This window comes from Podarcis melisellensis, assembly GCF_964234715.1.
Source record: "Podarcis melisellensis genome assembly, chromosome: 1".
NCBI lineage: Eukaryota > Metazoa > Chordata > Lepidosauria > Squamata > Lacertidae > Podarcis > Podarcis melisellensis.
This window is the reverse complement of record NC_138528.1, coordinates 38,089,927-38,117,148: the sequence shown is the minus strand read 5'-3', so window position 1 is coordinate 38,117,148 and position 27,222 is coordinate 38,089,927. Positions and strand designations below refer to the sequence as shown.

Below are 27,222 nucleotides of genomic sequence, written 5' to 3'. Positions count from 1 at the left end.
TTAGCAAGCCAGCCTCATAATCCATGATCTGAAGTTACAGAGTATGTTTTAAACCATGATCGCTGGTTTGACTGTAAAGCTGAGCCAGGATCCTTTAAAAGTGAGACTAAATTCTGATGAAGAGTGTCTTCCTGGTTGCATCAGAGGAGGGGATGGGACAGGATTGCGCATGCCCGATGCTCATTTAGGATTGTCCACACTTGTTTTTGTTTGGCTTATGTTACGTGAACGAAACTTGCATGTTCAGCATAACATAAAAAGGTTAACTTTTTGTTTGCAATTTACCTCTTAAACCAGTTGGTGAGAAATAGTTTTTTCAGTCTTCTTGAGTATCCTTCTATAAATATTTGTAATTATGTTTAGGGCACATGACAAGAAGTTTGTGTCTTTTCTAGGTGTCCCGGCATGAATGTCGAATTTCTCAAATTCAACAGCTCAATCAAATGCCTTTGTATCCCACCGAGAAGATTATTTGGGATGAAAATATAGTCCCAACTGAGTACTATTCTGGTGAAGGTATGTTTTCTGGAAAATGCTTAAATTTTAAATATTTCTAGTCTGCCGCTCTGCCTAATCATGGATTGGTGCAGTTGATGTGATTGGAATAGTTGTGATGATGCATTCTAAAACCTCCCATAGGAGGTTTATACAAATGTCTTTATACAAATCCAGGATTGTGATGTAGTGCTAAAAAACTCTCCAGTGGGGGCTGCACAGTGATGGACTAGTGCAAATATTGTATTGAGAGATGGCTTCCCCAAGCTCCCATACTGATGCGGAAGAACAGCATGGGGCTAAAGCAACCAGCTCCTGCTAGCTATGTAATTTTTGATTGGGGGAACGGTCTGAAAAGGAAACCTTGTGTAGAGTAGGTTCCCCTCTACACAAGTGCCCTTTAATGAGGTGTGGCCCTGCTCCATGTGATTGCAATTGCATAAAGCTAATGGCTGAACAAGTCTGATGTGACAGACAAACAAACTATTCCTCCTCTCCCCTTTTTCTTTCCTTAGGCTGCCTCGCCCTCCCAAAATTGAATCTACAGTTTCTTACTCTCCATGACTACCTCCTGAGAAATTTCAACCTCTTCCGCCTAGAGTCTACTTATGAAATCAGGCAGGACATTGAGGATAGTGTCAGTAGGATGAAACCATGGTAATGGATGTAACGATAACCTTGAAGTTGTTGGATCAAGAAAAACTTTCCTCTGTGTGTGATTTCTCTACTCCTTCCCTGCCCTGGTTTTTCTGGGGCCATTAGAAAGGTGTTGGCATTCCCTAGGGGGAGTTATAATCTCAAACAGGGTCTGGACAGATTATTTGCTAACAGCGAACAATTTCCCTTGGGCTGAATTTCCAGGATAAATTGCAGGAAGAGATGCCGTACCTTGGGTTGGTTATTCCCAGCTGTAGGATTGGCGGTCCCTTGGTCCCTTCCAGTGGTATAATTTTGTATATATTTGCAATGATGTCATGAGCTTTGGTGTGTGTTAGAGATCTGAATGCAAAAGTCTCTTGTTTTGATCTTGCTCTTCAGGCAGTCTGAATATGGAGGCGTTGTCTTTGGTGGGTGGGCTCGAATGGCGCAGCCCATTGTCTCTTTCACGGTGATAGAGGTGGCAAAACCGAACATTGGAGAAAACTGGCCCATGAGAGTCCGAGCGGATGTCACAATTAACTTGAATGTTAGAGACAACATCAAAGATGAATGGGAAGGTATGTATATGTGTGTGTAGCTACAGCAGTGTGACGTCGCATCCCCGGTTATTTGGGGTGAATGTTAAGTGTTTGTATGCTTGTTGGGTTTAAAACGCATCTTTTCCCTATTATGTCTTGCTGCTTAAAGAAAGAACGCTAGTACTCTCAGTAACACGTAGTTTGGGATTATCACTTCTTCCTAGTTCCATATTTTTGAAAGGGGGAAGAAAGCATTCTTTTATTGGTCTAGCTGTTCTATGACAGGAGTGATTAAAGGTTGGTATGGGGATAGCTAATTCCTCTTGAGAATTTTTTGGGTGTGAGCCTTATATTCTGACTCAGAAACCTTTGATCCCCTTTGTGAGACTGATCTGGAACTGTTGTATCAATATGCAGTATTCATTCTGCGTCACCATCCACCCGTTTTCCTATATCTACAAAATGCCAGTCATTTAAAATGGGAATATTACTTAGAGCTGCAGTTCTGTAAATCAATGGGCATCAGTAAATAGTCTGATCCTGCTAAGTCTACTTGGGTAATAGATGTGAAAGGTGAGAAAGATTCTGACTTAATTGAAATGAACATTTCTCTGACGGGGTTTCTGTGTGTTGTCAGGACTTGCATGCCACTATAGTCTTCTCTGTGTTCCCTAGTGTATTATCTCAAGGCAATGCTTTGCTGCTTGGGGGATTATACTTTGATTGACCTTTTTGGCAAGATGCATAGGAACAACTATTCATGCTCTGGGGGGACACTGATGGCTAGTTCAGAAATTCAGCAACAGACGTGTTTAAAATATGATGGTATTGTGTAATCCTTTTGGTTGCATGTCCTGATTCAAAATGCAGAGCCTGCACTAAAATGCACTAAAGTATTGTGAATTTTTATATTTTTAAAACATTTGTTTGGATTGGGATCCTGGCTTCAAGCCTCAGATAAGCTTCTCTTCCTACATTCCTACATTCCTAGTGAAGATCTTTGTCTTGGAAAAGGTCTACAAATGTATATGAATAAGATAATCACATATTAATGATAGCACAGGGGACAGAGATAAAGCTGCTACTGGCTTAACTATTTGCATTTCCTTCGAAAACTATTTCTGTACAATCTTCCTTTTGCTTTTCGCTGACCTCAATTGTTCATTTATTCAAGACACTAATATACCACCTAATTATTTGCATTTCTAACCTGTGTACATAAAAGCAATACACAGAAAATGGCACAATAAAACAGTAAAAATGTATCCTAAAACCAAACACTACCTTAAATGGCCTGCTGAAACAAGACAGTACAGTGGTGCCTCAGGTTACATATGCTTCAGGTTACATATGCTTCAGGTTACAGACTCCGCTAACCCAGAAATAGTGCTTCAAGTTAAGAACTTTGCTTCAGGATAAGAACAGAAATCGGGCTCTGGCAGCTTGGCAGCAGCAGGAGGCCCCATTAGCTAAAGTGGTGCTTCAGGTTAAGAACAGTTTCAGGTTAAGTACGGACCTCCGGAATGAATTAAGTACTTAACCTGAGGTACCACTGTATTGATCATATCTCTGAGCTTCAGCAAGGAGGGTGGCTGTCTAATCTCAATTGGTAGGGGGTTCCCCAGGCTTGGAGCCACTACACTGATTACACAGCTTCTAATTGTTACAAACTCTGGATCTGAGCCATGTGGGGGACCAACTTTATGAAGCTACAGCATAAAATAACCACTACACCTGCAAATGATCAGAACACACTGACGTTTTCCCCCCATTTAGGTCTGCGCAAGCACGATGTTTGCTTTTTAATTACTGTCCGACCCACACAGCCTTATGGTACGAAGTTTGACAGAAGGCAGCCATTCGTTGAGCAGACAGGCCTGGTATATGTGAGAGGATGCGAAATCCAGGGAATGCTGGATGATAAGGGGCGCGTCATTGAAGAAGGTATGTCGATAATATCTGAAAAACCGTCTCCTTCCCCGCAGACCCTCCTGACTATTAAGACCAGCAGAGGAGGCCCTCTTGGTAGTTCCAGCTGCCTCAGAAGTTTGGGAGGAGGGCATTTGCTGTGGCATATAATTTATCGAGCACCCTCCCCACAGAGGTGCACTTGCCTTCTTCACTATAAAGCTTTTGGTGAGTGCTGAAGACACACCTCTCTGCCCCTGGCAAAGATGTCTGAGATATCTGTTTGCAGAGCCCAGCCTATTCTTGTGATTTGTAATCGGATTTAACTGCTTTAAAAATTGAATTTTAAATCATTGTAACTGTGACCAGCTGGGATGGGAAATAGATAAAGAACAACTGAATATATTTAGTTGAAATATGAAGGTGAAATCTACATTGCACTTAATGGTAGGCATAATTTCCCCGCTAACAGCATGTGCGTGATTGTGGCTCTAAGATGGTGAATGTTTCCCTCCCTGTAGCAGCCTGGCTAGGATGGGCAAGCTCAGAAACCCTGAATATGCCAGTTCTTGCCAGGCTGTAGCAGTGCTTATTCTAGAGATGGTAGGAACAGAGCTGGTTGACCTGATCCATTCAGTGACACTGGCTGGTATGTAGAGCTGACCTAAATAGTCCCAATGCCAGGCACCTGTTCTTGGCAGAGTGGATCACCAGATGTGAGCCAGGAAGGGACAGTCTTGTTAGGCAGGGGCAAGGAGAGGAGAAAGGGGCAAGGAAAGTTGGAATCAGTTGGAGAGGATTGGCCGTGGTGTGAACAGATTACTCAAAAGTGGTGGTGGTGTTGTTTTGCAAGGCATTTTCTGTTTAGTTTATCTTTCAACAACTTGGAACTTTATTTGCCTTTCAATGCAAACAGGACCAGAACCGAAACCAAGACTTAAAGGTGATTCCAGAACGTTTCGAGTGTTCTTGGATCCCAATCAGTATCAACAGGACATGACCAATACCATCCAAAGTGGAAGAGAAGATGTCTATGAGACATTTAACATAATTATGAGGAGAAAGCCAAAAGAAAACAACTTTAAAGTAAGTCACGGTGCAATTTTCTGTTTAAAAATAAATGTTGAAAGCAGAGTATTTTTTGGAAATTGTGTCAATGTGGGCCATATGTCCATTAAAAAATGTGTGGTCCTCCTCCTCCCACTGTTTAGTTGTTTGTCTTAAATCTTAAACACATTCATGGTGAAACTTCATGCACCTGAAGACCTAAATTTCCAAATGAATCTATTGGATATTGGACTCACCAAGTTTCAGATAGAATCCACAGCGCAGGTCACCTTATTATCAAAGCAACATTAAATTTGGACAAAAGGTGGTTAGTGCATCGGCTTTCAGAATTGCAAGCAATGTGGTTCTGCTTTATAAGCTATAATTTAGTAATGGTTAAATTAAGAATATGCCACCAGAGCATCTCCCTCTGCTGCTAGCAGTGTAGGAATCATGCTGGTATTTGGGGTTTTCCCCTTGAGTGAAACAGTTTAAATCTGTATCGAATGCTGAAAAGATTGCTCAGCGTTCTGCTGAAAACAAAAGTTTTGCCTTCAAAGTTTTTAAAAGCTTATTTGCAAGCAAAGGACACTCAGACAACCAGATAATACAGAAATGATTTGGCAGTGTCTCTTTAATTTCACATTTTCCTCATGTTAAAAGTTAAACCAATTGATGAGGCTCAGCCTGCTTCTTGGGATTGCTCTATCCCGGAGGATAGGTTATCCCTATCTGCTCTATGCCTCCTTGCTCACATAACAGAAAATAAGGTAAGTCATTCTCACTAATGACAAATGTTGGTAGTGTGTCAAGCAGATAGCAGACAGCTTGATTTCTCTGCTGAGCCTGTAGGGAGAAAGATGCAAAAATCTTATGTAGTCTCCTAAATTAAGCAAACATGACAGCTGTAGAAGCACAAACATAAAGCGATAGCTAAATATGACAGTCGGCACTTCGCCATGGTAGGTCTGCCCTCTTGCCTTTTATTGCTTGTGGCCACTACATCAAAGAAATATTCGTATTTTGGAGTTTGTTTCCCTTTATACTAGTCATCTGTTGAATAAATACATTTTTCAAAGACGGAATGTTGCCATTTTTAACCGATCACCTCAAATAACCTTGTGTGTCATAAATGCAGCTGCTGCTTCATCGATTGGCAAGATTAGGTATTATGCAAATCCATGCAAAACTCCACTCTTCCTGTCTGATCATCATGAGGTGATGTCCATCTGCTACGGCACTTAAAAGAGTTTTATCAGCTGAGCAGATAACCTGTTTTACTGTTGGAGTTGCCAATTGTCCTGAATTGGTGAAACGAAGATTGATGCCTAGTGCTTTTTAAAAAACGCCCTGGACTTTCTAGAAAGAAGAAGGAGTCCTTTGCAATTATTGCTGCAATTTTTAGAATCCTGGTTGCTTTGGCTTACCTGTAATCTCCTTTTGTGCTGAGTACCTTTACATGTACTCGGCCAATATTAATTAGTTTATAATTGGCAGCACAGTTGCATTTAGTCTCGGAAAAGATAAGGTGATATATTTGGATCTGTACATGTAAGAGCCTGGAAGCTTTCAAATTTCACCGAGGTCTTTATGAGATAAAGGGTGTCTAAGTCTGAAACGATTTGGAGATCAAGGTTACTGGGAAGGACTTCTGTCCTAAACTCTGGAGAGCTGCTGTCTGCTAGTATACAATACTGAGTTAGATGGACAAGTGACCTGATGTGGTGTAAGAGAGCTTCTTATGTTTCTAATGCCCAGGACAATTTTTGTGTCTTACTACTTGTAAGCTGTCATCCAGAGTTGAGCATTTCCCAATGGCCCAGGCCTTTAGGAGCAGCCCATCAACCAAAGTATTGGCTGGAGCCCAGACAGATGTGGCTGATGCTAGCAGCTGCCATTTTTTATTTCCCCACAATACCTTGTTGGCATTCCTTAGGAGTGATATAGCCTCGGGGCTCCAGAAGTATTGTGAGGAAATGGCAGGCGCCAGCAGTAATGCTGGCTGGCTAGACTGACTGCTTTTCTTTTTGCTGTTTTTGCTGCTACCCTTGGCTGCCACTGTCACTGCTGTAGGAAAGGTGAAAACATCACAAAGCCCTGCCAGGGCACACATACTAGTCACATCCACGGTAAGAGGAGAGATGCCCACCCTGAAGGTGCCAAGTGCCCTGACAAACCTGGCACCGGATCAAGCTTAACAGTATGTTGATCAGCAAGAGATCAGGTGGACCTTATTTTTTATGTCCTGCTCTTTGCTTACACATTAGAACTAGTAAATATCCTCAATGCAGAGGATTAAGTAAAGGAGCCATCCTTCAGATGCAAGGCCACATATTTTGTTTTAAGAGAAATTTCACAACTTAATCCAGTTAGGAAGGGAGACAGGGAACTAAGCTGTTTTTAAGTATGAAGATCCCAAACTATTGTTTATTAGATAGAACAGTGCCATTCTGTACATATTTAAAGAGACATTTCCAGAATATTATAGGGTAAAAAATAATTCATAGGAGGCCACAAATTTTGAGACTGCTTACTAGATGGCTGCAGTCTGCAGTTGGGTGGAAGAGACCTTTTTGTTGAGTTTTGGAGCATGCAGAAGCAGTTTGCATTGCTTTTGCCTGCTTCAGAGCTCTGCATAGTATAAGAAGACCCCTTCCTCAAAGAGGCTTCTCACGTCATGCTGAGCAGGAACTGTCACCAGGGAAGGAGGGATGTTAGCTGCTGTCAAGCAGGTAAATGGATTTTTTAAAGAGTATGTACACACATTTCTATTTTTTAAATTTATTTATTTGATTTTTCAACTTAAAATTTTACAGAGATATATCAAACATAGATCATAAAAACAAGATTCCAAGGAATGTCCTGGACTTCCATCCTCCCCTATGTGGGTCCTATTATTAATCAGTTCCTCCCACAACTTTTATGATAATCCAAACCCTTTACTTCTTCCATTATGTCCAGAATCAACCTTAAACTACAAGTGCTATTCCAGTCCTGCTAACGATCTTAACTGTTTACAGTGGTCTTTAAGATAAGTTCTAAATCAGGCTTCCTCAACCTCGGATGTTTTGAGACTACAATTCCCACCATCCCTGACCACTGGTCCCGCTTACTAGGGATCATGGGAGTTGTAGGCCAAAAAATATCTGGAGGGCCGAGGTTGAGGAAGCCTGCTATAAATTTTCCCCATTCCTTACTAAAATTTTGGTCTTCCTCATTTCTGACTCTTCCAGTCATTTTAGCCATTTCAGCATACTCCATTAACTTCTGTGCAGCCGTCTACACACATTTTTAAAAGAGTATTCGTTATTTGTCTAGTATTTGATAACATGGTAATAATACTGCAGGCCACATTTGTATATATTGTTCCACATGGAGCACTGAATGGCCTTGGGGCTGCTTTGACTGACCTGGTGTCTCCACCAATAAAGCCACTGTTTTCTGGTGGTGACTCGTGATTGCACTGACACATTCCCCCCCCCCCGCCATTGCATTCATGTATGTCTTTGCTAGGAAGCAGCTGCTGTATTTTATGAACATCCTGCTCAGACATTACTTCCTTTGCACAGCTGTGCCCTAAAGCTGCTTTTTCTGGAATGGCTTCTCCGTGAATCAGATCCGGGTGAAAGTGACAAAGTAGTCTGTTTTGATTAGGATTTGAATTTCGCAACCTTTATTATTTTGTAGAATTTTTAAAATTAGTTTTCTATTGATGTTGTTGTTGTTTAGTTGTTTAGTCGTGTCCGACTCTTCATGACCCCATGGACCAGAGCACGCCAGGCACTCCTGTCTTCCACTGCCTCCCGCAGTTTGGTCAGACTCATGTTTGTAGCTTCGAGAACACTGTCCAACCATCTCGTCCTCTGTCGTCCCCTTCTCCTTGTGCCCTCCATCTTTCCCAACATCAGAGTCTTTTCCAGATTCCGATAATAACCTCATTATAACAATGCAAATTTATAATACAATTATTAATACCAATCATTCAAATACCAATTAATATAGTTTCATTAAAGTGGCCCCCTGCGTGCTAGAATTGATGGCTTTCTGGTTTTCTTTATTTCTGCATTCCAAAATCTTACTAGTTTCAGTTACATCCCAGTCATCATAATAATCCCTTATACAACAACTGCAATATTAATAACTTATTTGTGTTGACACATTAAGTGATTTATAAAACATAAAATGAGGGACTCAAACTTTATCATTGTTCTTTCCTGTATGTAGCAATTATTCTGGCTGTGATGTTTCTTCCTGTCCTTGTAAGATGTTATGTCTTTCTCCTGATTGTTGCTGTTATCTATTATGCCTTGGGCAGAGCTGATATCCCATTGTTGTTCCAGAGGTTTCTCCATCACTCCATTCCATGCTTTGTTGTTTTGCACCAAGAACTTTTAACAATAAGCAAAAGTCGCTCTGTCCCAGTAAATAAACTGTTGTCACCATCCCCCCCCCCTCAGCCTGGGAGGAAGTGCAGTCTGTCAAACTACAGATGACTCAATAAGAAACCTTTATCAGTTCCTTGGCAGCACACAGACTCCTTTCATCCTTCCAGCTGGATATATATGGCCAATTATCCTTCCAATTAAATTAAATTCCAAGTTCTTTAGCGTTATTCAATTCACTTCATAGATAATAAAGGATGGGAAAGAATCAGCTCTTGAGTTTCCCTTCCTTTTTCTCTTCTTTACACACAGAGTTCTGTTTGATGTTATAATCCATATTTTTAATTCAGTTTCTTCCATCCTCACTTGTACAAGTATAATTTTAACTAACATTCAGGAGAGGGTTGCCAAATCATAAATATAGAGAGGAAACCAAACTGTAGGCTCCACTGCCCCCCACCGTCTTTTGCACTGAACGAAGTCTTCTCTCAAATTCAAACCTTAGCAACCTTGCAGTTGGTTCTGTTCTGCAATTTGTGATCTCAGCTCTTCTAGCATGCGCCTGTACTTTAGTCCAATTAAGCTCTAATTAACAGGAGAACCTCTGCTTCTTAATGGCAGCGTTAGGATGCTAAAGTGAGGTTAACCAAACAGCTTCCAGTCTCCTCGTGGAGCCACTGGAGGACAAGGGAGCATGGCCAAACATAAGGCTCTCCTAGGCTCATTCTCATAACAATAAACCATAGTTTATTATTATGTCTGACTCTTTGATTGAGGAGGGGCAGAACTGGTTTAATAGAACTATTTTATGTGTATTAACCTTGAAGTTAAATTGGGGCTTGATCGGTATCAGCACTTAAGCTTGTTAGATAAGCATTCCTTTAAAAGTCCCCTCCTGCACCTTATTCCCCACACCTTGTGTTTTCTCACTATTTTTTACATTGTAACCTGGCCATTAATGCCCTGAAGAAGTCAGCTACCAGTACTGCGCAGGATGAAGAAGACAGAATATAATCTATTTTGTCCACCTCTGTTACAGAGTATTCACTCTGCAGTGAATAGCATGTTTGTTGTGATTCCATGTTTACAGCAACGTCCCTTTTCTGGCTAATGTTCCTGCAGATGATATAAAGATCACCATCGTAATTTTATTTTATTTTTTGTCAACTGCACTGAATTTGCTCATTCTAATGGGATAGTTTGGTAGTTAGAGGCTGTCCATAAATACTTCTTGTCTTGCTGAACTAGCTCTTTGTGGGCTGACGTCAGCTGAAAATCTAGTTACTGATTCAGTCTGACCAAACACCTGTCATTGCAAGAAAACCTATTTTCTCCGAAACACACAGAAAGGCTGAAATAGCTCATGAAGTTGAGTGCAAATCTGTTTGAAACCAGAGTACAAAACTGGCATTAAATCATGTCCTGTTTTATTTTAGGCTGTTCTGGAGACTATAAGGAATTTGATGAACACCGACTGTGTGGTTCCTGATTGGTTACATGACATTATCCTCGGTTATGGAGACCCAAGTAGTGCTCACTATTCAAAAATGCCAAATCAGATCGCCTCCCTGGATTTTAATGATACTTTCCTCTCCATTGATCACTTAAGAGCCAGCTTTCCTGGATACAGCATTAAAGTTACAGTTGAAGACCCTGCGATGCAGATTCCTCCATTCAGGTGAATTAAGAAAACCAGCTCTCTAATACTTCTCATGTTCATTCCAAGTCAGGCCTGCTCCCATCTGAGTCTCATTTTCTTATGCTTGGGCATGCCTGTCATAGAAAAGCATGCTAGTGGTGGACAGCTTACGTTTCTGTGGAATTTGCATGTGTTGCACTTTGGGGGAACCACACAGAATTTTCCAGAAGGGCTCTTTCACACTGCTAATTCATAAGGTGCCATTTTCTGTTTGACTGAATTCCTGACTTTGGTAGCTTTACAACAGCGTTACCAAAACTTGGGTCTCTCACTATTTTTGTACTGCAGTTCCCATTATCCCTGACCACTGATCCTGCTCGCTAGGGATGATGTGAGTTTTAGTCCAAAAACAGCTGGAGACCCAAGTTTGGGAAACGCTGTAAAGCAGTGTTTCTTCCATCTTCCATCTCTTCCCTCATGATTTTAAGAATGCTGTTTAACAGCAATTTCCTTCTTTGCAATTTTTAATGTATTGTATGTAGTCTGTTTTTATTTTTTGCCTTTGTCTCATGGCCCTAGAAATCTACTTTATTGATATCCTGATGCCTGTCCTGCCATTGCCTGCAGCAACTGCTGTCCTGTATATCAAATGGTCTCCTTATCTAGTCTCTCTCCTAAAAAACAACAACTCTTAAATTAAGAAAAGGAAAGCACACACACCATACTGTGTTCTCATGGGTTCCAGTCACCTCAGATTTAATCTTCCCTGCATCATGCTGTCATCTTCATTTTGTTATAAAGGTCAAGGTTTGAGGGTACCGGGGCTAGCTAGTCTGTGGCGGAAAATAGTTCATTGGAAAAACAGTCTCATGTAAGAAATAACATGAAGCTGAAGAACAATGATTTCCCTCAATAGGATAACATTTCCAGTCAGAAGTGAAGCAGGAAAGAAACGGAAAGAGTGTGATGAAGAAAAAGCTGATGGCTCAAAAACATTGATTGTTGAGCCCCATGTCATCCCCAACAGAGGACCTTACCCATATAATCAACCCAAACGGTAATATCCATGTACATCTTTCTAAAGGGATCAGTGTTGAGCGCATTTCCGTTACAAAATGTCTGTCAGTGAAACAGTTTTTTAAAACATGAAATCATGTTTATAGGTCTGGATTTGCTTTCTCTGTAAGTCGTTCTTTCCATATGTTTCAGATGTCATTATTTAGTTTATAAATATATATATATTCAAATGAGAAGAATCATTTTCTTGAGGTAATTGTCAAGTGGGTTATCACAATGTACTGCTTACAGAGTATTAAAATGATCTTCAGATGTGCAAATCATATTTATACAGCTAAGTCAGTTTTGTTGGTAAAAAGTATGTTCTTATCATTGTTGCATTGTTGAGTGAGCAGCTCCTCAACATATTGTTGATGTATTTTTGTTTTGTATGGAGTCATGCATGTTAAAATGACATTTAGCAGTAAGTATCTAGTCCTTTCAAGCTCGGTGATAAAATATGACTTCTGACGTTGATCAAATTAGCTGTTTTGGTCAATGGCTTTGCAATATCTAAATTACACGTGATGAACCATCACTTAATAGTTTCAGAACAGTCATGTAATGACTTGGAGTACTGTAGTGTTATCTCAGCCCTAAAGGCAGAAATTGATTTCTCTTGATATTTGTGAATTCCTTCATCTACCCAACTAATGTAAAAAGCATATTTTCTTTAAGCAAGTTCAGGTCTCCTTGACTGCAAAGAAAAATAACATGAAGGAAAATATTCATGAAGACTATATTGAATAAATTCATATAACTTCACTTTATTGTCTCATCCTCTGGATTAACTGAATTTACTTTAATTCAATTTTCAGCAATACAATTCAATTTACCCATACACAGATTGAAGCTATACGTGCAGGAATGCAACCTGGATTGACAATGGTAATGATGCATATTATTTCATGTTTCCTCTTTTATTAACAAATTATGTTTTTTAATATTGGCTAATCTCTGAAGTACTTGCAACTCTTATTTCTTCTGCCCACTGTGTAAAATTAAATGGTGCCAAAAGCTTGGTGTGCTCCTTAACATTGAGTAGATTTGTATTTTTCACTAGACACTTAAGTGGGGAAGGAGAGGGGGGAAATGGATTTTTTCTCATAAAAAATAAATCTTTACCCGCTGACCAAAACATTTCCTTTGACTGGAAATTTTTGTTCCATGTGGCAGAGCCATTATCAGTTCCAGTAATCCGAGTAATAGTTTTATTAGATCAAAAGCATTTTTAATGGCTTTTATGGGAGCAAATTCCTCCCTTTGGTTTTTCTATGAGGTTATCCCTTTTTGGAGATTCAGGAAATAATAATAATAATAATAATAATAATAATACTCCGCCCATCAGTCTGTTAAACATAACAGACAATAGTCTGTTAAACATTAAAAGCTTCTCTAAACAGGGCTGCCTTCAGATGTCTTCTAAAAGTCTGGTAGTTGTTTTTCTCTTTAACATCTGGTGGGAGGGCATTCCACAGGGCGGGCGCCACTACCAAGAAGGCCCTCTGCCTGGTTCCCTGTAACTTGGCTTCTTGCAGTGAGGGAACCGCCAGAAGGCCCTTGGAGCTGGACCTCAGTGTCCGGGCAGAACAATGGGGGTGGAGATGCTCCTTCAGATATACTGGACCGAGCCGTTAAAGGTCAGCACCAACACTTTGAATTGTGCTCGGAAATGTACTGGGAGCCATGTTCACAATAGAACTATTAAATCAGATGTTGGGGACCTCCAGCCTACTGGCCAAATTTGTCCTGGGAGGCTGTTTTCCCTAAGCCACACCCTGTCATATTATGCCAGCTTTGGGGCAAGTAAAGACAAATGTAGAATCAGCAGTTTTAAAAGTATACTCCTGATTGTTTTTGGCTATTGGGTACATTAAGGAGTTCTGCCAATGCCTGCTGAAAGCAGGGCTTGCATGGCCCACCCAACTGTCCAGGTGGCCCATTGGGGATGCTCAGGATCCAGCCAGTGGGCTTTATGCTGTTTGCCACCCCTGCATTAAACTCTTTAAATGTGTCTTCAACATGATAATGTATACAGCCCATGCCCAGATGGCCAGGATCTACTTAATTATCATTCGGGTCCTTGGGATTCCCTTGCCAATTATTTCTTCTCACCTTCACATGCATTCACATGTATGTTTGTATTTGCTCCCATTTACCTATGGGTAGTGTTGCTGGTCGTTGTTTTTTAAAAAACCACTCACAGCTCTGTTCTTGCCTAATATATACTTTTCCAGCAGTTTGTCCCCCAATGAGAAATTCCTTTTCTTTTTGTAGGTGGTGGGGCCTCCTGGCACAGGCAAAACTGACGTGGCAGTGCAGATAATCTCTAATCTCTATCACAACTTCCCTGAACAGAGGACCCTGATCGTTACACATTCCAATCAGGTAAATGAACGTTGTGCCCTGTTATTCCTATGACTGTTCCTCACTTCAGTTTCAGAACATGTAATGCAGCTTGCAGGCGGTCCTTCAAAGAAAGAAAGAAAGAGTTTTATCTAACTAAAAAGAAAAAGAAAAAGGACCCCTGGACGGTTAAGTTAAGTCAAAGACGACTATGGGGTTGTGGTGCTCATCTCACTTTCAGGCTGGGGGAGCCGGAGTTTATCCACAGAAAGTTGTCCGGGTCATGTGAACAGCATAACTAAACCGCTTCTGGCCCAACAGAACACTGTGACAGAAACCAGAGCGCACAGAAACACCATTTGCCTTCCCGAGGCAGTGGTACCTATTTATCTACTTGCACTGGTGTGCTTTCGAACTGCTAGGTTGGCAGGAGCTGGGACAGAGCAACGAGAGCTCACCCCATCACAGGGATCCAAACCAGCGACCTTCTGACCGGCAAGCCCAAGAGGCTCAGTGGTTTAGACCGCAGCACCACCCGTGTCCCTGTGTTTACCTTTTTATCTAGCCTTTTTATGTGCCACTGTGGAATGGGAGGCTTTAGGCTCTGGTGAAGCTGAGCAAGCACCGTGTGGTACTGCATTTTAGACTCAAGATTTTAGCCTTAAGACAGCATCTCCATGCCACATAGAGATGCTGCCATCATCTTGTATGGTGTCTGCATCATTGACTTTGGGGAAACACACCATGGACCCAGTTTGCATATACAGTGGTACCTCAGGTTACATACGCTTCAGGTTACAGACGCTTTAGGTTACAGACTCCGCTAACCCAGAAATAGTGCTTCAGGTTAAGAACTTTGCTTCAGGATGAGAACAGAAATTGGGCTCCAGCGGTGCGGTAGCAGCGGGTGGCCCCATTAGCTAAAGTGGTGCTTCAGGTTAAGAACAGTTTCAGGTTAAGTACAGAGCTCTGGAACGAATTAAGTACTTAACCTGAGGTACCACTGTATCACTTAGCCATAGCAAACAAACAAAACATGAGTCAACCACAAGTTGTTCCACTCCTGTGGTTATGTGGTCAAAACAAACTGTGACAAAGAAAGTGTCCTGTTTTTACATTTAATCATTAAAACAAACCAAGGTTTGTAAGCCAACAACAAACCATGGCTTCAGCTCAGCTCATGGCTTGTTGGCAGTAAATGAACCATAGTTAAGCCACTTAGCAGGGTTTTGGCATTATGTGTGAACCCTGCTAAGTAGCTTAACTATCGTTTTATATGATACATAATAATTAATAAATCACAGATAAATAGCTAAATTATGTATCTGAGTAGGCTTGCTGAAATAAATAAATAAAACAGCAGGTGTCTAAAAACAATATAGTGAGGGCACTGGCCTAATGTCAATAGGCATTGGACTAGATAGGAACATTGCACTTTTCTAGAAGGGTTTTTATCAGCAGGTTTAAATCTTATACAGTCATACCTCCGGTTGCGAACGTGATCCGTGTGGGAGGCACGTTCGCAACCCGCAGCGTTTGTAACCTGAAGCGCCGCGTCCGTGCATGCACGCACGTGATGCGATTCGGTGCTTCTGCGCATACATGTGACATCATTGTGCACTTCTGCACATGCGCGAACGCCAAAACCCAGAAGTAACCCATTCCGGTACTTCCGGGTTTGGCGCAGTCCATAACCTGCAGCGTTCGTAACCCGAGGTATGACTGTACATAGGTGTATGCTTGGCCCAGGTTGGATTGAAAGAGGGGTTGGGTCCTTTGGAATCAAAAGGCAAGCTTTCCTTATGGTCCCCAGTGCAAATAGCCTCTTCATATTTGTTTCGTTTCAATTTCTACCAAAATAGGAATGGTTTTTCTAACATCCAGGGTTTCCCCGTAATAGCATCTGGATTCCTAAAATCTACTTTCCTGTTGCTCTTGTCAATCTCCAGGCCTTGAACCAGCTGTTTGAGAAAATCATGGCTCTCGACATTGATGAGCGCCACCTCCTGCGCCTTGGTCATGGGGAGGAAGCGCTGGAGACAGAGAAAGATTTCAGCAGGTGAGCTGATAGCTCATAAGAAGCAGAACCATGTAAAATGTATGCACATAAGGAAGAAGGGTAGGGAAGACCTGATAATCGTTTGTTTTTATGGGGGTGGTTTTCTGTTGGGCAGCTTGATTTCTCTGAACAGCTGAAGGGTACTTTATTTCTGAGTCCTGCAACTTGTCCAAAAGCTCCTGGAGTAATGGAAGCAGAGGGACTCCTGTAGACTGTTTCCCTTGAATATATAAGGGAAGTTGCTGTAAATAATTGTAAAAAAAAAACAAATACAAAACCATTTCACAAAAGGGATTCAATCCCCGCCGCCCGCCTTACAATAATAGAACCCAGGGCCATCCAGTGAAGCTGAGTGGTGGGAGATTGAAATGAAAGAAGAAACTGTTTCACACAATGCTTAGTTAAACTACAAAATTTGCTACCCCAAGAATGAGTGATAGTAATTGACTTGCATAGCTTTAAAAGATTAGACAAATTTATGTTGGAATTTCAGTGGCTACCAGTCACAATAGCTATATTGCCTCCAGCATCAGAGGCAGTGTGCTTCTATAATACCAGTTGTTGGTGATCGCAACAAGCCGGAGTATGCTGTTGTACTCAGGTAGCTGGGGTAGCCCTGTTGGAAGAGCACGAGACTCTTAATCTCAGAGACGTGAGTCTGTGCCCCATGTTAGGCAGAAAGATTCCTGCATTGCAGGGGGTTGGACTAGATGGCCCTCATTGTTTAGTCGTGTCCGACTCTTTGTGACCCCATGGACCAGAGCACGCCAGGCACTCCTGTCTTCCACTGCCTCCTGCAGTTTGGTCAAACTCATGTTCATAGCTTCAAGAACACTGTCCAACCATCTCGTCCTCTGTCATCCCCTTCTCCTTGTGGCCTCCATCTTTCCCAACATCAGGGTCTTTTCCAGGGAGTCTTCTCTTCTCATGAGGTGGCCAAAGTATTGGAGCCTCTGCTTCAGGATCTGTCCGTCCAGTGAGCACTCAGGACTGATTTTCTTAAGGATGGATAGGTTTGACCTTCTTGCAGTCCATGGGACTCTCAAGAGTCTCCTCCAGCACCATAATTCAAAAGCATCAATTCTTCGGCGATCAGCCTTCTTGATGGTCCAGCTCTCACTTCCATACATCACTACTGGGAAAACTATAGCTTTAACTATACGGACCTTTGTCGGCAAGGTGGTGTCTCTGGTTTTTAAGATGACCCTCATGGTACCTTCCAATCCTACAGTTCTGTGATTCATGTCCCATTGTGGGCTTCCCATTGGCATCTGGTTGGCCACTATGAGAACAGGATGCTGACTTGATGGGCCTTTGGCTCTTCTTGTGTTCTTAAAATGCAATGCAATGCAGCTTTGCAAACTATGAAGGAACTCCCTTGTTCAGAAGTGACTTGCCATTCACTTTGGAAGGTGGTTGTTTGGGAAACAAAAGTTCAAATCTTCCTCAGGTGCTTAACACTAATCACATGATACTTTGTGTGTTTGTGTCCATGCAGCTTTTTCACAGTCCAGAAACAAATTGGTAGTCAGCAAAACTGATTCAACCATGTACCTCATTCTTCACTGTATTAATCTGATTTGCAGGTATGGAAGAGTAAACTATGTTCTAGCACGGAGACTGGAGCTTCTGCGGGAAGTTGGCCGATTACAGGAGAGTTTGGGGGTCCCTGGTGATGTTTCCTATACTTGTGAAACAGCTGGCCACTTCTTCTTATATCAAGTAAGAGATTAAATAAAGATCAGGCGTGAACAAAGCATTCTAAGGAACTTAGATGGGGAATTGGGATGAAGTTCTCAGAACTTGGACTGAAGAACCCGTTGTTTCACTCTCAAATGCAAATGGCAACTGAAGCTATAATTATGCTGTTACTTCTTTTTGTGCCTATTGTTTCCACCCTGTGTGCGATGAGTCATAATTAGAAAGGCCAATGTTCTTGCTTTGTGTGACTTTTGGCAAGGAGTCTGAACTGGCGTACCCTCTCTGCCTTGATTATATATTATATAAGCAGTAACCCACCTTGAATGTTGAGAGATGCATTCTAAAAGAAAAGACAAGACTTTTTATTATTTGCAGGGGATCTCGGTGAGATGTTTCATATTTCCTAATGAAAAAAGTTATTTCAGTGTATTTGTAGATATGTTACAATAAGGACTTACAAAGGTAATTTAAAATGTTGATCTTGTGTTCATAGACTAGGGTCCAGGGGTGCACAAGTGGAAGGTACTTTCACATGCCCATAATGGGTTTGCTGATTTCTGTCTTCCAGCTACATCTCCTTGGATGTCTTGAGTCCCACGCTAGAGAGGGGAGACTTTAGAGCAGGCATGGCCAAACTTGGCCCTCCAAATGTTTTGGGACTACAGTTCCCATCATCCCTGACCACTGGTCCTGTTAGCTAGGGATGATGGGAGTTGTAGTCCCAAAACATCTGGAGGGCCAAGTTTGGCCATGCCTGCTTTAGAGGTTCCAGTAGAGCATGGAGAAAAAGGCCTAGTGCTCTCCCAGTGTTCTGTGCAAAACGCTTCGGATTCTGGCCGTAGTAAATACAAGTTTGCAAAATAGCAATGTTAATGTGATCACTTTTTTCCAGGTAATGTCTCGTTGGGAAGAGTATATGAGCAAAGTGAAAGTAAAAGGCAGCAAACCTTCAGATGTTGCTGATATCTGCAGCTTCTTTCCTTTCCATCAGTATTTTGCAAATGCCCCTCAGCCAATTTTTAAAGGCAGATCTTACAATGAAGATATGGAAATCGCCGAAGGATGTTTTAGACATATTAAAAAGATATTCACTCAGCTCGAGGTAAGGTTTATAAGAAGTTAACTGTGGCATTCCTTTTTCTATTATAGAGAGGGAAAGAAAGTTCTGATAATGAAATGAGTAGCACTTCACATACTATACACACTATGTATACTGAATTTTCATAAGGTCCTGTAAATTGAAACTTGTCAAACAGTAAATAATATAAACTTGGAAACTTTCTTGGGGTTGCGATTCTTTGAAGAGAAACGGTTTTACAAAAGATCCAGCTGCATTTGTGTGTGTTAAATTCTATTACTATAAAGTATCCTATCAGGAGTGTTTTAACACCTGAAATGATAAGAAATATTTATTTAAAAAATGTAAGTCATTGGAGATATAGCAGTATCAAAGTAGTTTGTTGGTTTTTTTCACTTTGATGAGATTGTGCTAAAAAATAAAGGATATTTGAAGAATAGGGTTGAGCAAAGGGAAGATAGAGCCTTAAACAGTAATCTTGGAAATACTAAAAATCATATGCAAAAATAGAATCAACAATTGGTGGGATGCTTGCTTCTAAAAGCAAATATCTTTTTTCATTAAATGATTATGCTATTCAGTTAAATGAATGAAATTAGAAACATATATATACAAAGTAGGCAGAGTTTAATAAGAGGCTATAACTTTTCTAAGATCCTTTTGTAAGATGTGGGTTAGAAAGCATAGATCAAGCAATATTTAAATCCATTTATGATGAAATGTTACTGGAACATCCTGCATGTTTGCGTATTTTGTCTTATGTTATTATTTTCATAAGCATTCAAAAAAGCCTGTCCTGGTGGTATTGTGAATATGATGCTTGTTTTTAATGCATCTCAAAATTAATAGTAAAACCTGGGGGGGGGGGAGAGAGAAAATTGATCTGCTCGTCCTTGTGTTTAGAGGTGTTTTTCTGTTGATCAGGGATCAATAGATCATTGTTGATTAGGGATTCTCCTAATTTTCCGAAATGTGCCAATTTTGAAATTCTGCATAAAGACAAATGTATAGTAAGACAGATTGGTTGTCTATGCCCATCTGTGGAACCCTGCGATTGATTTTAAAGTAAGGAAGAACTTGATGCCCAAACATCTGTCTCTGACATTCAAATGAATGGGAAAATATGTGTGTGTGAGTTCCATCTGCGCTTCAGAGCACCCACAGACCCCTGGATTTTGCAGCTGTTTTCTTTGGTGGCAAGTTGAAAGTCACACAGTTTTATTGTAAGCGTGAGTATTCTGCATTGTTTCACAGAAGTGTGGCTGTCGCCTATTTTCTGTAGGAATTCCGAGCATTCGAACTGCTTCGCAGTGGACTGGACAGATCCAAATACCTGCTTGTGAAGGAAGCAAAGATCATTGCCATGACCTGCACGCATGCTGCTTTGAAACGCCATGACTTGGTTGAGTTGGGTTTCAAGGTAACGCCACTGTGGACAAAATGCTAAGGCTTCCCTGTATTAATTGTGTGTCATCTGCTGCTGTTAGAGGGTTATTAAGGCAACAGGTAGGAGAAGGAATGCGTTGCAAATTGGCAAAAAGGATGGATGCTGGATTCAATTGGCCACAGCTTTATTTAGTTACTTAGCTATGTCATACACATAGGAGCATTGTGACAGAAGATCAGTACTATTCTACCTGATATAGACTGTGGAACTGGTTTGCCTATCCAGCCTCTTTTGTCCCTTGGGTACCATGGCTCAAGCCTCAGTCATGAAGCTCTGTACTATACCATATGGATAGGTAAAGAGCTGGTCATAGACCCAGAAGCCACCCAGATCTCCCGGATGTCTCATACCTTCACCATCCTGGAGGAAAACTTACCAGAGCAGCCCAACTCTGGAATGTTCTCTTGTGCCAAGATACCTTCTAATAGTCTCCAATCTATGAGCCTGTTACTCTTCCCTGTCTACTTACTTGCAGGATCTTTTAGCAGGTACCACACACACTGTGAAGTCTAATTGCAGGCATACCAAGCCAAGAACATACGTGTCAAAGACGTAGAAAACTCATTCAAATGTTGGTTGCATTCAGCATCCTGTCAGGTTTGAGCTTGGTGTAGCTTCACTATATCCTGACTAGACATATTGATATCTTTCAGGTAGCTCTGTTTATGCAAGCACAAAAATGAGTAACCACTACTCAGAAAGTCAAATTATATAAGTTTTACTATGAGCAAAATACATTATGCATATACTATATTATTTAATAAATTACCAGATGCTGTGTGCACACCAGTAAGCAAATGGCTTCCGATATGAACTAATCATTCCCACATTAAAACAAAAACTTAACATATTTCTCTTTAACCTCCTAGTATGACAACATCTTAATGGAAGAGGCTGCTCAGATACTGGAGATTGAAACTTTTATACCACTCCTCTTACAGGTAAGAACACTAGCAGCAACTTCAGTTTATGACCATTATTTCAATGTAATTATTTTACTATTTGTCCTTAAGATTGTATTGGTTAATAACATTAATTTTTTTACCATGCGTGAAAAAAAATCCACATTCCAATTGACACTTTTTGTTATAAACGTTGGAAAGCCTTATCAATAAGGAACAATATCAGGAACCTAACAATGTAGCTGGACTCATCTGGATTTAAATAAGATTTATGTCAAGAATTTGCCTTATGTAGGAATGATTTGCACAGGGAAGAAGACCACATTACTTGCTTCTTAACACAGTGGCCATAGAAGAAAAGACTGCAAGTGACAGTGTTGTAGTACAGAAGAATCTATTCTTCCTAACAGGTTTTTTTTTGCACCTCTTCATTTATGAATACAGAATAAAGATGAAGCTATACATTTTTCTAGCTTTGAAAGCAATGTTCACCACAGTACAGTAAATGTAGAGCTCAAAAATAGTGCTCACTAGTAGTTCTAGCATTTCAACCCTGGCATCTTGCTTGTTTTCGATAGAATCCCCAGGATGGATTCAGTCGACTGAAGCGGTGGATTATGATTGGGGACCATCATCAGTTGCCACCAGTCATTAAAAACATGGCTTTTCAAAAATATTCGAACATGGAGCAGTCTCTTTTTACGCGTTTTGTCCGTGTGGGAGTGCCAACTGTTGACTTGGATGCTCAAGGAAGAGCAAGAGCAAGGTAAGGCAACAGGAAAATAAAAATTATAGGACTTGTATGAAGGAAAACTATCCATACAGATATTGAAGCCTGCCTTGAAGGCTATGTATGCCTAATGATTACTATAACAGTAGCCACTCCACCTTTTACAGTGTTCAGATTGTAATGCTAAGGTTATTGAATGAACTGAAGAAGGCGAATAAGCCTTTTCAGATCATGCTTTACTTCTCTAGGCTATAATGATGGAGGAGGAGCATGCTGTGAATTGTGCTCAGTGACTCACTCAGGTGATACGCAGTGGTATCAGCAAATACAACCTGAAGTGAACATTGTTTGTAGGTGAATAATGTTCTTTAAAGCCCCCTGAAACATTGAAAGGAATTTTGTATCAGTATCCAGTGCACTCAACCCATTATTGCAAAGATTTATGCTTGTGCAATGGAGCATTCTACCCTCCCCTGAAACCTTCTGGTTTGGAGGGTCGTGTGAACCCCGCAGAACAGATTTGGGGGGGGCATGGGGGAGGATAGAGTGAAAGTTCTGTTGAGCAAGCATAAATCCTTGCACTCACACAGCGTCCAGATTTTGACCGTTGGGCAGGGTCACCCACCTACCTGTCGGGATTCAAGCCTATATTAGTAGTAACTGGCAACTCTCTAGGCACCCGGCTTGATCTCCTGTTGACCTCCCTGTCTGCATTCCCCAGCAAGATCCAGGCAAGGTCGCGATAGGCGATTCTTCTCAGCGTGAGAAGAACACCCCCCCCTCTTTCCTGCCCCCCCCCCGGCAGGGGAAAGAGATAGACAGAAACGTATTTACATGCCTTTATTTCTGTCTTTGCAGCGTTACAAAAAACATGACTGCTCTCTTCAAGCTCCAGCAGTCGAGTAAGAAACACTTCCTGTGCTTCCTGTACAGGAACAATAGGAAGAGCTCATATTACACTCTGAGCTAATTCCGGTGCTTCGCACTGTGAATTAACTGTCCCTCTGTTTCCCACGGAACAGTCCCAACATTCCATCATGTGATGTTTTCAAGCTAGCAGCTCGCAGCTGCATTGCTTCTATATCGTAACACTATCAATCCCATGGTGTCACAAATGAAATTGAGGGATTTGGTGCTTTGAAGTCCCAAAGTCAGGACTTCAAAGCACAAACAGGCAGCAAGATGCTGCTTAAAGGAAGGTCCCCTCCTTTGTTTCAGCTGTTTCACTGCAAACCGCTTTAAACGCTTTGAAATCTGTGTTGCATCGTATTCTACTTATTGGTACAATTTCAAGTGTTGGCGATTACCTGTAGCAATTTAAATATTTCAGACCTTACAGGAGTCTGGTTGTTCTAAATGTGTTCTCCTTTTATTGTGATTCTCATTTTGCAGAATTGTTCTCCTTCCTTGCTCCTCACTGTGGTCCAACAAACATGTCTTGTAATAATGTATTTGCTTTTCATGCATGAAATTGATTTTAAAAGCGACATGGAGAAATAGTAAAGGAATATATTCACTCATGTTGACAATTGACAATAATTGTCTTCAACTCTATTTCCCATAAAGCTTATGCAATCTCTACAACTGGCGTTACAAGAACCTGGGTAACTTGCCACATGTGCAGCTCTTGCCAGAATTCAGAACAGCAAATGCTGGTTTCCTGTATGACTTCCAGCTCATAAATGTAGAAGATTTCCATGGCGTAGGAGAATCTGAACCCAATCCTTACTTTTATCAGGTAAGGGGGAAACAATTCATAATAGTTTTGGTACTCACATCAGGGTGTGTATTTACTATGAAAACAGAATGCAAGTTTTAGTTTTGTAATATTAAGTTAAATTGCAAGCACTGGGCAATAGAAATCTTCCCTCCATCACTACCACCCCAGCGTACAGAAAAAATATATCTTATGGGTTGCGGGTGATGGAGACCAGTTGCAGTTCGTGCCACTTGGCTGGAAGTGGGAATGTTCCTTTCTGAGAGGTATATGTAAATATGTGTGCATATACATCTGTATACTACCATAGTGTCTAAAAAAATTGTCGCTATACAGATGCCAATAGCATTTAAATTTCCTTTTTTCGCTCTCAGGAAGTCATATCAAGGAAATGTCTTTAATAGGCAGGAGTCATGTTCTCCCAAGTGGTGGTTTTGCTCTATCCTAGCTGCATGAATATTATCTGACCAAGTGCTTCAAACAAGTTCCTCTCCTTTGCAGAATCTTGGTGAGGCAGAATATGTTGTTGCACTGTTCATGTACATGTGCCTGCTAGGATACCCTGCAGAGAAGATAAGTATCTTGACAACCTATAATGGCCAGAAACACCTCATTCGGGATATTATTAATCAGCGTTGTGGGAATAACCCAATGATTGGAAGACCAAACAAGGTAACATTCCAGATACTATTCACTTGCATCTTCCTTCCTTCATTCCTTTCTTTCATATATTTGTAAACAAACCTACTAGTAGGATTTTAAGTTTGTTCACTGGTTGAGCTGATTGCTGCCCGTGGATTGGATGCCACTATGTCATTTGTTGTTTTTCCTGTCTAATGTTGAGCCTAAAAAGCAAATTAGGCACAGAGATTCTAGCTGGTGAATTGCAGGAGATAATATAGCAAATTATAATTAGATGTCAGATTTATATGCAAATGGATTTTTGAGTCATTAGTTCACAAAAGGCATAGCTTTCTATCTTGAAGGAGAATATTTTAATTATTCAAGACTTGTTCAAAAGCAAAAATAAGCCCGGAAATAGAGCACAAGATGTTATAATGGCTAATTACATTGCATAGGCTTTTGCCAAGGCTTGCCCCATAGCGGTATTTATAAGCAACATCAATTAAGATTAGGAAAACTGTAACCATTAGTAGCTACATTTCAGGAATCACATTACTATGCAAGAACATGATATACGGCGCCTCTTAAATTTTGCACAGATGTTTTTTGATGAAAACATTAAATTTTAAATAAGCAAAGTATGCATTTTCTTTGTATTCCGAAAACAGTGTAGTTAAGGCACACATCTCTGGTTTTAGTGCATATTTCATCATCTTTATTGCATAAATGGCCTTTGGTGCATATATTCCAGGAATAAAACAGTACCAGGTACTGCATATGTCACCAACTAAAAGCTCCAGTTTTGCAGGCGTAGTTTTGGAAACATTGGATCTAACAATGGTGACGGTGTTCTCAGTCAACCCTTTGATCCCCAGGAAGGCCATTGAGAGACTGTAGGATACTGTGGACCTCCCTCTGCACATGCTTTCTGGTAATATGTTGTGGTTCGAGAATCCACAGGGACCACAGCCTCCTTGATTCCCAGACATGCACATTTGTTTATTCATAATTCTTTTACATCCCATTTACTCATTAATATGTGGATTTTTAAATAAATAAGATTTGTATTGAAGTACATACTTAAATATGTATTTTGTCCCAGTGCACACATTTCTTGAGGAATCTATCCCAAAATAGACATTTTGGAAAAATTCAGAAAAGTAAGAAATCCAAAGGATAATTACATTCTAATTTGTATCTTAGTCTGGGAGGTATAAGTCAGGTCAGTTTGCTTAAAAATGCAGATGAACAAAATTTTCCTCCATCCCTAACTCAGAAGCTGTGTTTGTGCATGCACAGTCATCTGGATTTCTCCGATTATGTCTGGGAGTTTCCATTACGAAGAAGGCTGTTTTCCCCGTTGCCCCGTTCCTGTTTGCAATGGAGTAAATTTCCACCATCTTTTCAGAAAGAAGCCTTTCAGCTTAGCACCAAAAGGCCAGCTTGCTTTCACTAGCCTACGAAGCTGTACTTCATAGTTAATTTTCCAAATGTTCTTTGGAAATCTCAGTGAGATGCCAGTGAATTAACACTCTCCATGTTTCTGCTAGGTGACAACTGTGGACCGGTTTCAAGGTCAGCAAAATGATTATATCATCCTTTCACTTGTGCGAACTAAAGCGGTTGGCCACTTGAGGTAAGTAATAATGTATCTTTGCAAAGGGCAGAGTCCAAGTAGTGTCGTGTAGTAGTCATAAAGATGGCTCGGGCAGAGCTCAATAGAGCCTTGCTTATCTCTCACCCATTCATTACTCAGAATGTATTTTCCTGCATGTAGAATCCTTCAAACTGCATCCGCTACATTTGTGAGTTTCATTAATAAGCACACTGTCTTATGATAAATTTAATTGGGTATCATTGGTGCTAAACCTCAACTGGAATTAACTCTTGCAAGGATGACTGATCAACCTACACCTTAGTGACATGTGGATTACGATAATCCCCATAACAGTAAATTATCATTCCTGTGGTATTTGAATATGCATACTGATCCACAAGTAATAATTGGAGTTGTTGATATTGTATCTAAAAGGTGAGGTCATTGTGATCAATGGCATCTCCAGAGCTTCATAGGAGAAAGTGTGCAGTGGTGGGGACGCAGACCATTAAGTACCTTTAACAGTTGAAGAGGAAATAAAATGTTTTGCAGATTTTCCTATGTCAGATCAAACTGCAACCTAATGGTGCTTAAAATATTATCCCCATGACCTCAGAAGTAGAGCACAAGCCATGCATGCAGGAGATCCTAGCTTTAATTCTCAGCATTCAGGTAGTTCTGCAAAGTTAGTAGCAATTGTAGTTGATTCTAACAGTTTGTCAATTTCATTCTTATTTCTTGAAGGGATGTTCGGCGTTTGGTGGTTGCTATGTCAAGAGCAAGACTTGGGCTTTATATTTTTGCCCGAGTATCGCTATTCCAGAACTGTTTTGAGCTGACTCCAGCTTTCAGCCAGCTCACTGCTCGCCCTCTTCAACTGCATATAATCCCTACGGAGTATTTTCCAGCAGCCCGGCAGGTATGGAGAGCTGTCTTGAATTACATAAATACAGTCCGATTGAAACAGTGGGTTGTATCCAAGCAGAGTTGCACTCACACAACAAGACTTCCCCTTCTTCTGCTCCCACCATGCACCCACAAAATCTCCAATCCTTTGGAGCAATTTTTGAGCATGCACCGGTGGCGGGAGGGAGAGGAGGAAAAGATGAATTTTCATTGCAGAAGTGGAAGTCTGGTTGTGTGAACAGCACAGGGGGTTGCATGCTACCAAAGGAGTATAGCTCAGTGGTAGAGCATGTGCTTTGCGTGCAGACCACATTTCATTGTTCAGCATTCTTCATCTTTTTTCATCTTTTGAATGTGTTTGAATATCTGTTCTTAACTTCTTCAGGAGTTTTAATAGTTTGTTTTATATT

General features: G+C 40.9%; 1 protein-coding gene and 1 long non-coding RNA gene across 2 annotated transcripts in view; one reads left to right on the top strand and one right to left on the bottom strand.

The window, feature by feature from the left end:
* Positions 1-27,222, top strand: part of AQR (aquarius intron-binding spliceosomal factor) — a 52,786-nt gene that overhangs the window by 20,999 nt on the left and 4,565 nt on the right. Inside the window, exons 15-33 of the mRNA XM_081886456.1 lie at positions 396-516; positions 1,011-1,152; positions 1,534-1,712; positions 3,450-3,617; positions 4,498-4,667; positions 10,447-10,688; positions 11,566-11,706; positions 12,524-12,593; positions 13,983-14,093; positions 16,001-16,110; positions 17,697-17,832; positions 18,704-18,913; positions 20,172-20,309; positions 21,206-21,277; positions 21,817-22,004; positions 23,535-23,706; positions 24,187-24,357; positions 25,860-25,945; positions 26,651-26,825. Coding sequence (XP_081742582.1) covers positions 396-516; positions 1,011-1,152; positions 1,534-1,712; positions 3,450-3,617; positions 4,498-4,667; positions 10,447-10,688; positions 11,566-11,706; positions 12,524-12,593; positions 13,983-14,093; positions 16,001-16,110; positions 17,697-17,832; positions 18,704-18,913; positions 20,172-20,309; positions 21,206-21,277; positions 21,817-22,004; positions 23,535-23,706; positions 24,187-24,357; positions 25,860-25,945; positions 26,651-26,825 — 2,802 coding nt within the window. The remainder of the gene's footprint in view (positions 1-395; positions 517-1,010; positions 1,153-1,533; positions 1,713-3,449; positions 3,618-4,497; positions 4,668-10,446; positions 10,689-11,565; positions 11,707-12,523; positions 12,594-13,982; positions 14,094-16,000; positions 16,111-17,696; positions 17,833-18,703; positions 18,914-20,171; positions 20,310-21,205; positions 21,278-21,816; positions 22,005-23,534; positions 23,707-24,186; positions 24,358-25,859; positions 25,946-26,650; positions 26,826-27,222) is intronic.
* The window catches only part of LOC309356618, a 34,136-nt gene continuing 12,158 nt past the window's right edge, over positions 5,245-27,222 (bottom strand). The window contains exon 2 of the long non-coding RNA XR_014162876.1: positions 5,245-5,474. This is a non-coding gene — a long non-coding RNA (uncharacterized lncRNA). The remainder of the gene's footprint in view (positions 5,475-27,222) is intronic.